Below are 15,951 nucleotides of genomic sequence, written 5' to 3' on the forward strand. Positions count from 1 at the left end.
CCTTCTGCCCACAGGTGTCCTTTCTCTCAAGTTCCCTGAGGCCCCAACAGTCAAAGCATCCTGTGGCTTTTTTGTGAGTATTGTGGCATGTTTGTTTGTCCCCAGATCATGCAGCAAAAGGGATGTGCTGCTGGCTCTCCAGAGCTGCCAGCATGAGAACCTCTTTTTCCAAAACCTATCCCCTTCCTTTCCCATGCAGCTCAGACCTTCCCAGAAGGCAAGAGCTGGGAGCGGGGAGGGCAAGAGGGCGGTTCTGGGGCCTCCTGTGCACTGGGGGACTCCCCAGACTCAGGTCAGGCGAGGGAGCTGCTGCCCAGAGCCTGCTTTAGCATTAACGGGCCTGGACTGTGTGTTGCAGACAGAGCTGCTGCCCCGCTGCGGAGAGATTGCCCCAGTGGGACAAGTTGTGCATGAAAATGGCAAGGTGCTGCTGCAGGCTGTGCTGGAGGTGAGTGACACGGGGACTGTGGCGTCCAGGGCAGGCCCCTGGACAGCTCTATGCCCAGGGAGCATCCCCTGCAGAGCTGGGGGCAGAGGGTGTGGGAGCAAGGGTGGGTGCAGGCAGGGTGACAGTGGGCCTCCCTGGTTTTGGGAGGCAGCAACCATTGAGCTGAGTGTAGCATCCCCCCACGCAGGGCTCAACAGGGTCTGTCTGCTCTGTTGCAGGGCGTTGGTGGCCAGGCCTCCCGCAGCCTCATGGATCACTTTGCAGAAATCCTCTTTGCCTTGAACAAGCACTGCTTCAGCTACCTGAGCATCTGGATCAAGGAGGCCATGCAGCAGGATGGCTTCCCCTCAGCCCGCGTCAGCCCCGAGCAGAAGGAGACTTTTAGCCAGCAGATCCTCAGGTTTGTGTGTCCCTCGCTGCTGCGGTGGCTAGGCAGTAGCTGTGCCCCTGCGGGGTGGGAATAACCTCTGCTGTGCGACTGCATGCTGCAGTCCCTGTCCCCCTCATGTTTGTCCCCCCTCTGTTTGTGTTAGCAGAGAGCGTGTGAACAAGCGACGAGTGAAGGAGATGGTGAAGGAATTCACCCTGCTGTGCCGAGGGCTGCATGGCACGGAGTACACAGCAGACTACTGAGCACCTAGCCAGGAATGCGGACGGTTTGCCCGGACCAGCTCTTCCCTGCAAGGAAGCCCCCATCCTCCCTGCCCCGCTGCAGTACGGCTCGTAGAATAACCCTCCAACTAGAATTAACCCACTTGGGACACTCCTCAGCTAGAATTGGTGGCTGCATCTTGGTGTCAGCATCTCTGTTCCCCCAGCATGCTCCCCCCTCGCAGGGGATGGGAGTGCCGGCTGCAGGATGCGGGGGGAGCCTGGGCAGGACTGCCCCAGCACGGACTGCCCCACACTGCGCTGTGGCTGGGCGCCTGCTCCCTGCGGAGGGGAGGCTGCCTCTGTGCCCATGGCAGTGACTGGCTGGGCAGGGGGTCTCACCCCCTGCTAGTTTGTATGTGTGTGGTTGGGAGGGGGGAGGCCCTGCACCTAATTATATTAAGGATATTTCTATGTTGTAGCTGTCATTACTGCAGTGCCCAGACTTTGAGTGCCCCTTTCCTCTGGGAAAGAGCCCATCTAGGGGGAGGGTTAAATCAAACTTGGGGGTCTTCAAAGGCTCCTGTTCCTCTCTGGCTGGGGGGAGGGACAGCAGGAGCACAAGTGGAAGCAACTGTTGGCCTACCTGGCCCAGGGAGTGAGTGGCTGGAGACTACCATGAGGTTGCAACAGACTTGGGGGGACACAGGGGAAGGGTTGGCAGGGTGGCATTGGGCTGCTGGCCTTGGCCACGCTGCTGTCCCTCGGCTCAGCGCTGGGCCATGCTCCTGTAGGGAGCAGGTGGGAGCAGAGTGTGCTGCCTGGGGGTGTCCTCCCATCAGGCAGGGTCAGTGCAGAGCAGGCAGGGGGCTGCCCCACAGCTCTGGTGCTGGGTTGCAGAGGCATGAGGAGGTGAATATGCCCCCCAGCTCCCTCAGCTGATGTGCTGTTCCTGCTGCAGGCTGGTTTGGCCTGAGATAGCTCTATCCTCCTTCTTGGGGTTATAAAGCACAAGGGAGGGGGGACCCTAACTGCCCACCCTTGTTGGCAGCTTTCCCTCAGGGGTTCAGGGGCAACGTGGGGGAGTGCAGGACCAGTAGCAGCACCAGATGCTGCCTGCCCCAGCCACGCATCCCTTCCTCTGCAGTGCCCTGGCCTGCACTGTGCAAGGTAAGGGGGCAGGAGCTAAGGGGAGCTGGCAGCTGTGCCCTGTCCACAGGTCTGGCTCCTGCTGCCAACCCCACAGGGGGAGCCAACAGCCTTGCGAGGCACATGGGCCAAATGCAGCCTGGAGGAGTGAGCAGAGCGGTTCTGGCCCACAAAAAAGGGGGACAGACTCCAGCCCTTTTGCACAGGGGCTCTTCCCTGCACTGCTGACTGTATGTGCCCTGATCCTGTTCATTGCAGCACCTCTGGGCTTGTTCACACCAGGGGCCCTCCCTCCCTCTCTGCTTTAGTTTCGTAGCAGGATCTGCTAGTGTGCCCTTTCCTTTCAGGGCTTCCCCATTACTCTGATTTTTCTGTTCTCTTAGACTGGTTTTAACTAATTAATAAGGCTGCACTTCTGTAGCAAGTATTGCAATCTGTGTTTTCACTCTGGGACCTGTGATATCACCCCAGGTCTGCATTCTTCAGCCATGTTTTATGCTAGAAGACAGTTCACTCACAGCAACTCTCCTTTTAGTTCAGCTTTAGTTAATAGCAATAACCAGACAAGTCCCGAGTCCCAGCACTGACAGCTCCATGCAAGGCTTGTGTCCTTTACCCAGTAGTGCCAAAACTCCTGTTGACTGGGCCATGCAGTGAGCCCTGGAGGCCAGGTCTGGGCCAAGCGCCTTGTATTGGCCCAGCTGCTGCCCTGGCTGTGCTCCCCAGCATGCCGTGGGCATCACTGAACATATGTGCACCTCCTCTCCCACTGCTGTGCTACAGACTGCAGGGCCCCATCCAGCGTGGGGCCGGCTAGAGGCAGCTCCCTGCCCTACCTGGAACAAAGTCCAGACTGTTGTTAGACCCTTGCAGGTCTGACACCCTGTGACAGGCCAGGTCCAGGCCCCTCCATCTGGCACTGCCCTGGTCCTGGCCAGGTGCCAATGCTGCCACAGCCTCAGGGTTCCTTGCGGCCCTCATCCTCGTAGGCGATGGCAATCCCACGCCGGCCCTGCACGACCTTGGAGACAGGCGTCTTCCCCAGCTGCTGCTCCAGGCCCCGCCAGCTGCGGGATTCCAGGAAAGAGGCTGGGAGGAGAGAGGAGGGAGCCGTTACCAGAGAGCAAGGAGGCGGCACTGCCCCTGTGCCGGGGCTCACCCAACTGTGAAACCAAAGCACGAACCAGCAGGGCTGATCTCCGCGACTGCCCGCATCTGGTCCCTGCAGGCGAGGGCAGCACTGGAGGGTAGCTGGGGGGCCAGGGGGTCGCAGAGACGGACACTGCGCATCTCCCCCGTGATCAGCGAGACGTCGGGAACAGCCTCCTCTGTGCAGCCTGCCGGCGGGAGCTCGACATGAGCGCAGGCACCTGCTGGGAGATGGTAGCGTTAGCCTGGACCTCGCACTCACCCTGCTGCCAGCGCAGAGCTGGGTGACCACGGCCACTGGGGATGGGAGCAGGGCAGGACGCACCGCTCTCTGCAGCTGGTTCCCAGGCATTACCTGGCAGCAGGTCTCGGAAGTCGGTGAGATAGTTCCCAGTCCATTCCCGAGCTGGGTTACAGGCCAGCTCCAGCTCGTAGGGGGTCACTATGGGCCGGTAGTAGTCACTGGAGTCCAGCAGGGAGTTCTGAGTGCAGGCCACCAAGACAAAGATGTCCACTTCCAGGAAGTTGGCCAGCTTGGCAGGGTTCGGCTTCCCCACAGCCAGCGTGTAGCTGCGCTTGCCAGCCCGGCGCAGCAGCTCCTGGAGGTGCTGCAGCACAGTCAGGTAGCCCGCCACGCCGAGTGTGCCCACCAGGATGCCCACCACCCTGGCATCCCGGGCCCGCTCCACCAGGTAGAGGCGCCGCATCAGGGCCCGGTTGACATTGAAGGTCTCACGGCGGCCACAGCTGGTGGCGGGGTCAAAAGAGCTGAAGGGGCAGCGGTTCCAGGTGAGCATGAAGCTGGTGAGGGCCAGGCCCTCGGCTCCCACGTAGAACATGGCGCAGTCCTGCAGCCCTCCCGGCGCCTCCACAGGGAACCAACGGCCAAACTGCCGCACCTCCCTGGGCAGCACCGGGCTGGGAGGGTCCCCGCACACCACCCTGGAGAAGACAACGTTGGGGTACTCCTGGCATAACTGCTGCTGCAGCTCCCCTGAAGGGAAAAAGGAACGGGAATGAAACATGGGCACAGACCCGTTCTGCAGGGCTGGCACAGCAGAGGCGGAGGGTTATGGGGAGGAGAGCACAGAAATCAAGGCTGATGGCGTCTGCCCCGGCAACTCTGCAGGGTCCAGAGTACCACCAGAAACCTCCTCGCTGCCCCAGAGCACTCACCCATCGCATGGGCATAGACCACGTCACTCAGCACCACCACATGGCTCTGCCGGTCAGGGTAGAGCTCCCGGAAGACCTCTGCACAGCGCTCAACGTCCAGGGGCTGCCGTCCAAAGATGTGCAGCACCGGGAGCTTTCTGCAGGGGCTGAGGCAGGCTGGGCCATAGTGCACCAGTGCCTCGGCACCCACGTGCTCGGCAGCCACTTCATCCACGCAGCAGCTGCAGGGATGCCCAAAGTCAGCCAGGGCTGCTGGGGAGGCACGCAGCCCCAGTGCCACAGAGCTCCTCTTCCTCCTCCTCCCGCCACCCCACTCCCTGCCGCCACGGCCTCCAGCCCGGGCGGCCCCCAGTGCCTCTGCAGCGACGGGGAGGCGAGGCAAGGGAGGGAGCCCTTCCCGGCCCTGAAGGGCAGCAGGGCCAGCCCCGATCCCCCCGAGGTGCCCCGCAGAGGCGGGCAGGGCCCCCGGCACACAGCTCCCCCGGCCCCGCACCGACCTGCCGTACGTGGTGTCCCCCAGGACGTACATCTCGGCGCCGGTCGTCGCCTCCATGCGGGCTGCCACCGCCGCTGCGTCCGCCAGGAGCTCGTCGGGGAACTGCAGGGCGACCTGAGGGGGCAGCAGGTGAGACGCGGCCCCGCAGGCCTCAGCCCGGCCCCCCCAGACCGGCCCCGGACCGGCGCACCTTGCGGAACGCGCCGCCCCGCACGAAGGCCGCGGCTCGGCCCATCTCGTAGAAGCCGTCGAGGTCCACGCGCGGCGCCGCCGCCACCGGGCCCAGCGCCCGCCGCAGGGCGGCCTCCCCGTCGCTGCTGAACGCCGTTGCCATGGCGCCGCGGGGGCAGGGGTCACGGGCCGGGGCAGCCGCCCCGCTCCCCTCCGTCCCACCGCCCGCCACGCGGGTACCCCCGCACCGGCTTCCGGGCTGGAACCTGGAGTCGGCCAATAAGAACACAGCACCACCCTCTCCTTTACCGGAAACCCCTCCCCGGGTGGAGCGGAGCCGGAGCGGAGAAAAGTAGCCAATGGGAAGAGGCGCCTGTCGCGGGGCATTCTGGCCTGTGTAGTTCCTGCGCGGCAGCGGGCCAGGCAGCCAATAGCTGCGCGCCGTGGAGGCCGGGGGTCATGTGCTTTCCGCTCGGCTGCTGCGGTTCCGATCACGTGCCGCCGGTCAGGTGACGCGCCGAGCCTGGCCGCTCTGTCGCGTCCCGTGCCGCCGCCGCCATGACGGGGCTCGCGCTGCTCTACTCGGGGCTGGCCCTCGCCTTCTGGAGCACGCTACTGGGCGTCGGTGAGCGGCGGGCCGGCCGGGCCGTGGGGCGCCGGGCTGAGCCCTGGGGGCAGAGCGGGCTGGGGGGGGCCGAGGGGCTGGGCTGGGGGGACAGAGGGGATGTGGGGGGCAGAGAGGACTTTGAGGCTGAGCTGCGGCGGACAGAGGCGTTGGAGCTCGCAGGGTCCGTGGGGGTCGGTGGCTGGAGGGCTGAGGGTGCCGAGCTGTGGGAGAAGGAGAGCGCTGGGCCGTGCGGGGAGCTGCGCCGCGGGGTGGCTCGGCGGCGGGGAGCTGGGCTGCTCCTGGGAGTGCGCGGGGAGCTGGGGTGGGGTTGTCCAGCTGTGGGATGTCCCGAGCGGTGAAGGGACCTTGGTGAGCAATGGCAGTATGTACTGTGGGTGGACAGGGAACGGAGTTGCATGTTGGGGCGTGGGGTGCACAGGATACCTGCTGTGGGGGGAAGCTGCGCTGTGGGTTGCCGGTGTGGGAGTAGGATATGTCCTCAGAGCAGAGTAGTAGTGTGGTCCTGGGCACAAGGGGTGTGGGGAGGAGAGCCTTTGGCAGTGATTTGGGGTTGTTTCTTTGCTGACTGCCCTCCTACAGGGAAGAGGCTGGAGAACTTAGCTTTTTAGTGGAAAAGGGTGGAAGACCTGGGCAGGGGGGGTGCAAGGCTATCAGTGTGCTGGTGACGGAGCTGCTCTCTGGCAGAGGCATGCAGCCTCTCGCACTGTTCACCAGTTTAGGGGTGAAGGAGAGCTGGCTAGCAGCCTGCTGTGACCCTGAGGAGCCCAGCTCTGGGGCTCCCCAGGCTCCTCAGCCTGGTTGTTGACATGAGTGTGCTTTGGGCTGCCCCGATGGGTGGCTCAGACCCCAAGCAGTGCTCCTGTGTAACAGCCTGCTGCCCTGTGATGCTCAGCCCTTGGTGCTCTGAGCCCGTCCAGCTTGGATGGTTGGTTTGCTTCTCTGTCTGTGCGAGAGAGCGGAAAGGTGTTAGTGCCCATCAAGGGCCTGTGTTTGGGTTCAGTGGCTCGGGGTGAGCAAAGGCAAGTGCCTGGCTTTCAGGCTATGACAGTCAGTATCTTCTAGTGGAGGAGCAAGCCTTCCTGCTTCTCTACACTGCAGTAGCATAAGATGTGCGGTTTTGGCCTGCTTTTTGCAGAGCTGGTGCACAACATTGCTGCAGCTTGCAGAGGCCTAGGCCCTGCTGCTGGTGGCATCAGGCTCAGTGGCACTGGGGGTGGATTTTAATGCTCCTCTGAAAGGGGCAGCTCAAAAGGTTAATGGAAAGATTTTGTGCGCTGAACTTTGCTGGAGGTGCTGGTTATTTCCTCTCCTAGCACAGAGTGAAGTGAGCACAAGCCAGGCGGCAGCTGGGGAGGACTTGGTTCCTGTCTCAGTGCTCAGATGATGGGAGAGACTGAGTAAGAAGCTGGGGGTGTCTCACTCCCTCGTGTTTCCAGGGTCTCTCCAGCAGCCCTAATGAATGTAGTGCCAGGTCCAGGGCTGCCTTAGGGGGCTCTCTGAATCACGCAGGTCACACCAGCTCAGACACATACACTGAGTTGGAGACTGTCGGAAAATGTTGGTGAGCTGAGCCCAGGCGCTCTTAACTTCTCCTGCCCTGTTGCAATCCCTCTTCTGGGACAAAGCAAGCAGGAAGCAGTGTTGCTTTGCACAGTGTTGCAGTGTGCCTCTTTGTACTTCCTCTCCTGGTCCTGAGCCCTGTTTCGCTGGTCCTGGCCCCGCTGCCTTGGCTGCTTTCTGTCCTCCTGGCTGCAGGGCTGGGAGCCAGAGCTCGTGGAAAGCATCCTTCACCTCATTTCCTGTGTATATGAATCCAAGGCTACATTTGCTTCTGAGGAGAGAGAAGGTGCCTGAAAGATCCATACTGAGCTGGATGTAGCTCTTCTTTCCTGCTTCTGGGGAGCGGGGCAGCTGAGGCTGGTTGGGATCAGTTCCTGCTCTGCAGGCCAAGGAATGAACCCAAAACACAAACAAGTACCAAACTGGTGAGGCCCGGCCCTGCTGGCACAGAGGAGACAGAGGAGAGCGTCCGTGAAGGTCACCAGGCGCATGGGCCAGGATGCGGCCTCCCTTTGTGCTCCCTGGCCGTGGCACCGTTCCTCATTTGTGTGTCGCTGCTGAGGAGAGCCACTCCAGTTCCTCTGCTGTGAGGAGTGACTAGTGTTACTGCTTCCCCTTTTGGGGCTGGCTCGCCTGGCACCCATTTTACTTCCTCCCAAGGCACAGGGCGCTGGTGTCCTCGCAGCCCGAGTCCCGCATGGTGGATTTCGGCATACAGGGCCAATGTGGCAGGTCCGTCTATGCTAGCAGCACAAGGTTCTCCCATGGGATGAGCTGTTCTGCAGCTCTTGGCCGTGAGCAGGGAAGGGCTCCTCCAATTCCTGGGCGTGTGGTCCTGCCTCTGCATTACTGCTGGTCACGTTGCCCGCTCACTATCACCTCTCATCTCCGGACTGTAACTCCCGGGGGAACGGAGCAGCAGGCTTGATGCAGTGGCTTCTTTGCTTCTTTTAAGTATTCAAGAAGTCTCTTGTCTTTTTTTGTTTCTGGTCTTAGATGGGTGAGTGCCATGCAGCCACTGGGTCTAGTCAGCAATGGCAAAGAGCCGTCCCTTAACTGTCTTTATCTGGCATGGAGCAGATGCTGCCATGCCGTTTGCAGTTATCTGTTCCTTAGGGCCAGGTCACCGACTCTTTTCCAGCTTCCTGCTTTGAGCCATAAAAGAGCGAATGCCTCTTCTGGTCTGCAGCTGTATTTCCCCTTTGGTGTTCACAAGCTCTGACTGCGGCCTAGTTTTGGTGCGAGCACCTCTGCGTGTGCTCATGCTGCTGGGTGCGACTCCCTGCCGCGATTCAGTGCGGGAGAGGTGCTTGGGTTAAAGGTGCCCAAGGGTGAGCTGAATTTTTGCTGTCAGTCTTGCCGCTGCCCCTCTGGCTGTGTGCGTTTGCAGTCCGAGTTATGAGCTGCTGTTTCCACCAGGAATTGGTTAATGCTGTGGCCCTGCACTCAGTCGGCTCTCTTTGAAGGCCTATTCGGTTCCCCCTGCCCACCAGAGGCTGGCGAGCGCTGGAACCCTTCAATCCACACTGGCTTCCTCCCTTTGTGGCTCTGGGTTCATGTGTGCAAGAGAGACCGAGCTGTCAGTGCAGTGTCCAGTTTTCTCTACGCCACCTGTGCTCTAGCTGTGCTTTGAGAGAGGCAACACACTTCTGACCTGGTGCAATCTCCTCTTGCTGTGGCTTCAAATGGACACTGTGCCCTGACAGGGGCTCTGTGGACAGCGATGGGCCTGGCTAAACTGGGTTTGTTTGGCACTGCCGTTGCCTGAGGAAGCCTCCGTGTTCATCTCTTGTGGCTGTTGGCACGGCACTCTGAGTAGAGCAGGGTGAATTGTCCCTGTAAAAGAAGAGCTATTCTGGGTTTCTCAGGGCTGGGCTTCGTTATCTGCTGCCTGTGTTGGAGTATAAACTTCCCTGGATATGACTAACCCTGGAGGAAACACTGAGCTCAGCAGCTAAGCCTTAACACATGTGGCCTCGGAAGGACTAGGGGTGGGGGGCAGCAGCTTCTGGCGTTGACAGGCTCCTTGTGAGCAGTGCAGGGACCCAGGTCAGATGGTGATGGGGCAGCATGTGACAGTCACTCTGGGCACAGCCTCATTCCTCTCATTTTCCCTGTGAGAGAAACAAGAGCTCATGACTAGTCACCCAGTGCTGTGGCTGTTCAGCGGGACTGAGCCGTTGGGTGATGCAGACGGAGACTGTGCTGGAGCACAGGGCTGTGCCTTGCTCTTGAGCCCCTTCAGCCTGATGTGGCATGGGGGAGCTCAGCAGGGACGGGGAATGGAAAATGGGTGTATCGACTACACAAATCTTGTTCTGGGTGAAGGCTTGGCTGAGGTGTGGGGATGTCATGAGTCCAGGTGGTCTCTGTCCTGTGGTGCTGGGCATAGGAGGAGCTGCACAGGCTCCTCCTTTGGCAGCACAGGAATCCTGGGGTCACTGGGGCTGGACTTTGGAGGGACATCTCTGCCCCTCAGCTTTGCATGCCTGAGACAGTCTCCCCTGTACCCTCTTGTGTGGTATGCTGTGCTTGTCGGCCTCTGCCTGTCAGCTAACATAGGCTCACGAGCAGGAGAACAAACAGCAGTGCCATGCTGGTGCGTGGTGCCTGTCTAAAGGTTCCTGTGTCGCTCTTGCTTTCCAGGGATCTGCTACACAATATTCGACCTGGGCTTCCGCTTCGATGTGGCCTGGTGAGTTCCCTGTAAATACTGACATCCTCCCTGCCAGGCACAGGGCCGTGTGAGGAGGCGGTTGGTGTTGGCTGTGCCTGATGGGAACAGTGCTTGATCTTGGGTGCTGGGCAATGGTCACTCTACATCCTGGTGGCATGAGAGCTACAGCTGAGTGGGGTCTCAGCTCCATGTGAGACCTATTTTTCATCCTTATTAAAATTCATCCCTCCTCACAGAGGATGCTTCCTTCTTCCCCAGGGTGCTGTGGCTAGCTGACTGTGCCTTATCCTGCAGACAGGCTGCTCACATTGTCCAGGGCAGGCCTGGTAGGTTGCAGCCTAGTTGAAAGTGTCCTGGAGGTGCTGCTGGCACAGCCGTGCAGGCTGTCTTTTGCTTGGAAATACAGCAGGGCTGATTCTCCCTCAAGACCCCAGGGCAGCTTTCCCCCATCTCCTCTGCAGCATGAATGTTGGTGCAGGGGATGGCAGCCCCAGGGGAGCCTGGCACTAGTTCTGTCATGGGCAGGCCTGGCTGCTCCCTTGCTGATCCTTTGTTGGTGTGTGGCAGCCCAAATGAGCTCTTGAAGTGTCTGCTCTCTCACGGCAGCAGCTGGGTCTGTGGTATGTGTACACCAAAGCAGCTGGTTGCAGGCATGATGCTGGCCACATATATGTGCGGTTGGCTCTGTGCAGGGTCCTGGTGTCGCCGTCACTGCCCTTTCCCATCTCCGTCCTAGCACCCCCCCCCCCTCCCAGCAGAAGGCCAGGGGAACAGTGTCACCTCAACACAAGCTTCCCCTGTGTGGTGAATGTCGGGAGAAAGGTCTTGGCCTACCCAGGTGAAGGTCCTGGGGCACTGGCAGGCAGAGAGAGGCTTTCACATCCTAGTATTTGGCAGTGCCCAACTCATCTCCAGCTGTATGGTGAGCGTGATGGGTTTGGGGGTACTGTTGTGGGGCTGTGCACCATGGCTAGGGAGTTTCTGCCTGTGCACTAATTCAGGATGTTCCTCCCTCTCCAGGTTCCTGACAGAGACCTCACCCTTCATGTGGTCCAACCTGGGCATTGGCCTGGCCATCTCCCTGTCTGTGGTGGGAGCTGCCTGGTGAGTTGGGGCTGGGGCTTCAGCAAGCTCCTGCTGTCCTGCCTCAGGAGCTGTGCCTGTACTGTGGTTTCCCATGCCCGAGCAGGAGCAGAACAGCATGTGCATGCAGGGGGCATGTGTGGGTCCCAGCAGTGGGGCCTGGTCACAGGACTCCTGGGGGGGCTGGCTGGGCCCTTTCTCCCAGCAGGCTACTTGGGGTGAAGGCAGTAGAGGGGAAGGAATGTCCCTGGCTCTTCAGAGGTCGAGCCGGTGAGCTATGCCATGGCGGCTTTTGTGTCCCCAGCTATTCTGCCAGTGCAGGTGGCAGTGCTTGGGACCACATGCGCCCTGGGAGTGGGCAGGTTGGGCCCACAGTATCTCCCCAGCTGCATGCCCAGGTCTTCGCTCAGCTGGAAGGCCCTGTGTTTTCTATCAAGCCCTTCAGGGCGTGCCAGACCCTCCACCAACCACCCTGTCTGCTGCAGGGGGATTTACATCACAGGCTCCAGCATCATTGGTGGCGGAGTCAAAGCGCCCCGGATCAAAACCAAGAACCTGGTCAGGTAAGCACAGATCCCGGGTTTACACTCACGCCCTGCCTGATCGGTGCAGGTTTCAGCCCAGTGCAGAGACTCCTGCCCTATCTCTAGCTGGGTGCTGCTGGCAGATTGTTCCCTGCTGAGCTGCTGCTGCTGTTTGTTCTGGAAACAAAGAGCCATAAAGGAGCCCAAGTGTTACTTTGGAGGGTCACAAGTGGTGTGATATCACACAGTGAATGAGCCCACTGTGTTCAAAACAAACACCCCGAGATCACACTTCCTGCCCTTGGCAAGGGGTGCCCCACCAGACCTTGCACAGCCCTTGGCTCCAGCAGGAGCCAAGCAGGGCTGGTGGAAGGGAGGGGATCCAAGGGCCTGCTCCCCACAGGGATGCCTCAGGTTATTTATTGGCACAGCACGACCATCTCCCTTGTTGGAGAGGAGAACAGCGGGTCGGCTGGGCTGCCCTTCTGCTCTTGGCAGCACTGGGACAGGCTCTGATATGGCCTGGGAGGGATCTGGTCGCTGGCTGGCAGGGCACGAGCTGGGGTGGGCTGCTCAGGGTGGGGGGCAGAGCCTGGGGCATTGTGCTCAGAGTTTGCTTCTCTCTCACAGCATCATTTTCTGCGAGGCTGTGGCCATCTATGGGATCATCATGGCAATTGTCATCAGTAACATGGCTGAGGTACGGAAAGGCTAGGGCTGCCTTGCCAGCCCCATGCCAGCCTCAGGGCTGTAGTGGGGATGTGCAGCCAGGCAAGGGCCAGTGCTGGGAGCCGTGGCCCTCTGGGCATGTTGGATGCTGTTGTGGCTCTGCGAGCCCCTGGGCTGGAGGTCTGTGGGTTGGCTCTTGCCCACACTTGAGGGTAGGATGGGGGAGTGCACACAAGACGGGGTAACAAAGCCTCGCCAGGAAATGGAGTTAGGGCCCAGCTCTGGTCAAACTGGGGCTGCCCCAGGCCATATCGGGGACAGGTAGCTCTCCCAGAGACCACAGATTTGCCACTATTCCAGGCTGTGTGCTTTCTTTCAGCCTTTCTCTGCAGTCACGCCAGAGACAATTGGGGCCAGGAACTACCACGCAGGTAAGAGCTGTTGAGGTCCCCAGTAACATGGCTGCGAGCATTGCTTCCCTCTGCCCACAGCCTCCTGCTATCCCCTCTGCTTTCACCCATAGAGAATGAGGCTGCAGGGCCCAGCTTGCCCAGCCCATGCCCTGCTCCAGAGCTGACTGGCTCCATCCAAGCTGACCCTGTCAGCCATGTCTGAGCAGTGTGGCAGGGCCCTTTGCACTGTCCTGGACAGGGAGTGCAACTCTCTTGCCAGAAGGCAGCTTTTAAATCACCTTCTCTAGGCCCTCTTCCACCCAGCCAGGGCCGGGGCTCTGCTGCCCAGCAGTGACACCTCTGGGAACCAGCAGGCAGATGTCAAGTCTTACTGGACTCCGCAGGACTGCTGCCTCTCCTCCGACGCCCCCATGGCGAGGGAGATGCCAGGCAGCCACCTCGCCTACCCTGGCTGCTGTCACCTGCTGGTCTGGTGCTGCGGGAGCCTGGCTGCACCCTGGAGCAGTCCTGCTCCCCAAAGTGGGGAGCTGCTGGCATTTGGCTGCTCTGGTTCTTGCGTTGTCTCGAGCCAGAGCCGCTGCAGCATGCCTTGGGTGCAGGTGGAGGGGGTTGCCCCCTGCTCTCGCAGTGTCCCTCTCTCACAGGTTTCTCCATGTTTGGGGCTGGCCTGACCGTGGGGTTGTCCAATCTCTTCTGCGGGGTGTGCGTGGGCATCGTGGGCAGCGGGGCTGCCTTAGCTGATGCCCAGAACACAAGCCTCTTCGTCAAGATCCTGATCGTGGAGATCTTCGGCAGTGCCATAGGGCTGTTTGGGGTCATCGTTGCTATCCTGCAGGTACCTGCCTCCTGAGGTCCCCAAGCTTATGTGAGCACAAGGTGCCTGTCACCCTGCTGCTCTTTGGCTCGAGGCAGACACACCTGTGCTCCAATGCAGTCCTCTGTAGTGGCGGGGCAGGCTGCTCGTGAGGCTTGGGGGTGATGCAGCTCTCTCCACAGGAGAGTGTGTCTTTGCACAGCAGTGTGAACTCTGCTGATAGCTCATCTGAGCTACTGTCACCAAGGTTGTCACACCTTAGAAGTGCCCTGTGCAATGCTTGTGTCCCCCCTGATGAGCTGTCTGCAGCTTCCAAGCAGTCCCAGGGTGCCTGTGGCTGCCTAGGCCTGGGTGGGATTGGGGTGCCAAGCCAGGGTTTGTGGGGCATGGCCTTACTTCTCTTCTCTTCTCTTCTTTCTAGACATCTAAAGTAAAAATGGGCAACTGAGCCCTGTCTCACCCAGCCTGTTCCAGCCTGCCCCAGGAGGTGCTGTATATACTTATTTAATGTTTCTATCCTTGATTGGGGCGGGAGCTGCCCCCAAGCGGGAGTGGGAGCCCGGCTGTATAGACCCCCCTCCTGCTGATCGGCCCAGCGGAAGAAACAAATCTCTCTGTGTGAATTCTGCCCCCAGTGGCCTGGCCCAGCCTGGTGGGGGTTGTGCTGCTGCGTGTCCCCAGTATGTGTAGAATCGATCAACAGTGCAATTCCGTGTCCGTGAAATAAATATGGTTCTTGTCCAAGGCTGCAGCTCTTCCTCTGCTCTGCATGTGGCCATGGGTCTTCTGGGGAGGCTTTTGGAGAGCAAGGTCTGATCTGGGCTGACCCTGTGCCTGCAAGTGTCCCTCTGTGCCTCTGGCAAAGTCCCCTTCTGCTCCAGGAGCCTGGTGACATCCGCCCTGCATGGGGTGTTGCCCATGCACGTGTCTGGGTTAACCAGTCTGTCTGCTCAGCCTACAAGAAGCCACCCGTGCTGGACTGTGGGAACACGGAGTTCTGCTTTGCTGACCGGCAGCAGGCTGCTCTGCGCCGGCTCAGCCAGGCTCCTACCAGCCCTGGCACTGCCCTGGGTGAGGCATGCTGGAGGCGCAGTCGCAAGCTGGTTTGGGCCTTTTGGCTCCTGTCCAGATGGCTTAGCACAGAGAGGGAGTGTATCACTGCTTCTTCTACCTACAGTGTCTTTAAATGTATCATGTGGCTGGAGAGCACCAGAAGGGCCGAGGAGCAAAGGTTTTGCACTTCCAAGGCAGTCATCTAGCTCCCTTACTTGACTGTTTGCTGGAAGCTGCTACCTGCATGCATGCTGCTGGGTGCCTGGACGCTGTAGTCTACAGTGCCCTTGTCTGTGCCCCCTGGCTCTCAGTCCCAGGGTAGTGTAGGAGTGGAGTCACTTCTCTGCTCTGCTCACCTATCCCCGGCTGCAACAGCTACAGCCTGGGGAAGCCGGCTGTGGACAGCTGGGCCTGCAGCTTTTCTGCTGCTTGGGGGAAGGGAGGAACAAGGTCCTTCTGCCTCTGCTCTGCAAAGAGCATAGAGCCGATGCTGCTGCAGTCTGTCGCATCCAGCACGAGGCCCTCATCCTGCTGTGTTGTCCGTACACCTTGGCAAGGGGAGCATCTAACCCCCAGTGCTGTTAGTGCTGCTCTGGATTGGAGCACGTGTATGCCCCCTGCTCTCATCTCCCAAGCTGCCCATCTCCCTCCTTGCCTGAATACAACAGGCTGGGGCAGTGGGAGGGCTACTGGAGCCAGGGAAGTGTTTACGTTGCCTGATCTTGCCCTTGGATGAGGGCAGCTGCCTCTGTACTGCCTCTCCCAGCTCTGCTGGCCTCTGCTGCAGAGGCTCCAGGTTGTGTCCCTGTTACTGGGATCTCTGTGCTATGGGCGCAGATGGCTGGGCTGGTGCTGGTGGGGCCTGGCTGTGTCTAGTACAGCCTATGCCTGTGCCCAGCCCTGCAATCTGTCCTGGCTGCTTTAATCCCATGTGGGAGTGGTGTTGAGGCCTGTTGTACTGCTGGCACAGCTCCCTGTGCCCCAGAGGGGCAGCCCTGGGGCCAAGCTGCGTGCGTCTGCCCCATGGGACAGCAGCACCTCAATGCTAGGTGTGGGAAGGCGGTTGGAGCAAACCTAGCGCAGCCTGGCATCCCCCTGTGCCCCTCTCCAAGCTCTGGAGCAGCTTGCCATCAGGGTGGTTGTGTTGTGAGGCTGCCCTGTACTTGTGTGGGGAAGGATGCAGCCTGAGGGCTGGAGTCGGGAGCGCTGGTGAGAAGGGAAAGGCTCATCTTGCTGTGTACTCACCGCTGCCCTGAGCAGGGCCAGGTTCTGCACTGCAGCGAGGTGGTCTGCTCCCACCAGCTGTGCTGGTAGTCCTATGGGGCTGGAGCTTGGGACCAGGAGCCCTGT

The 15,951-nt window shown here is 60.3% G+C and overlaps 3 protein-coding genes across 10 annotated transcripts in view; 2 read left to right on the forward strand and 1 right to left on the reverse strand.

Moving 5' to 3' along the window:
* Nucleotides 1–1,513, forward strand: part of IPO13 (importin 13) — a 49,312-nt gene extending 47,799 nt beyond the window's left edge. For 5 of the 6 annotated variants that reach the window (XM_026096742.2, XM_064516092.1, XM_026096740.2 and 2 more), the window contains 4 exons: nt 15–73; nt 359–448; nt 667–848; nt 982–1,513. In XM_026096742.2, coding sequence (XP_025952527.2) covers nt 15–73; nt 359–448; nt 667–848; nt 982–1,081 — 431 coding nt within the window. In that variant the 3' untranslated portion in view covers nt 1,082–1,513. The remainder of the gene's footprint in view (nt 1–14; nt 74–358; nt 449–666; nt 849–981) is intronic. The other variant, XM_026096741.2, reaches the window with a different exon arrangement.
* Nucleotides 1,514–2,714: 1,201 nt separating this feature from the next.
* On the reverse strand, nt 2,715–5,466 carry DPH2 (diphthamide biosynthesis 2). Of its 3 annotated transcripts, none has more exons than XM_026096746.2 (6): nt 5,200–5,466; nt 5,041–5,123; nt 4,514–4,734; nt 3,693–4,331; nt 3,373–3,561; nt 2,715–3,277 (listed from the first exon to the last, which is right to left on the reverse strand). In XM_026096746.2, exons 1-6 carry the CDS (start codon nt 5,341–5,343, stop codon nt 3,147–3,149), a joined length of 1,407 nt encoding a protein of 468 aa, XP_025952531.2. In that variant the 5' UTR covers nt 5,344–5,466; the 3' UTR covers nt 2,715–3,146. The 3 variants fall into 3 exon arrangements, with proteins under 3 accessions (XP_025952531.2, XP_025952530.2, XP_025952529.2); XM_026096745.2 differs by having other exon boundaries at nt 3,373–3,558; nt 5,011–5,123; XM_026096744.2 differs by having other exon boundaries at nt 5,011–5,123.
* Nucleotides 5,467–5,640: 174 nt separating this feature from the next.
* ATP6V0B (ATPase H+ transporting V0 subunit b) lies at nt 5,641–14,292 on the forward strand. The gene is made up of 8 exons (XM_026096805.2): nt 5,641–5,805; nt 10,015–10,063; nt 11,066–11,149; nt 11,614–11,691; nt 12,283–12,352; nt 12,701–12,752; nt 13,379–13,569; nt 13,970–14,292. Exons 1-8 carry the CDS (start codon nt 5,739–5,741, stop codon nt 13,994–13,996), a joined length of 618 nt encoding a protein of 205 aa, XP_025952590.1. The 5' UTR covers nt 5,641–5,738; the 3' UTR covers nt 13,997–14,292.
* Nucleotides 14,293–15,951: the final 1,659 nt, after the last annotated feature.

Source organism: Dromaius novaehollandiae, chromosome 8, assembly GCF_036370855.1.
Source record: "Dromaius novaehollandiae isolate bDroNov1 chromosome 8, bDroNov1.hap1, whole genome shotgun sequence".
Classification (NCBI taxonomy): domain Eukaryota; kingdom Metazoa; phylum Chordata; class Aves; order Casuariiformes; family Dromaiidae; genus Dromaius; species Dromaius novaehollandiae.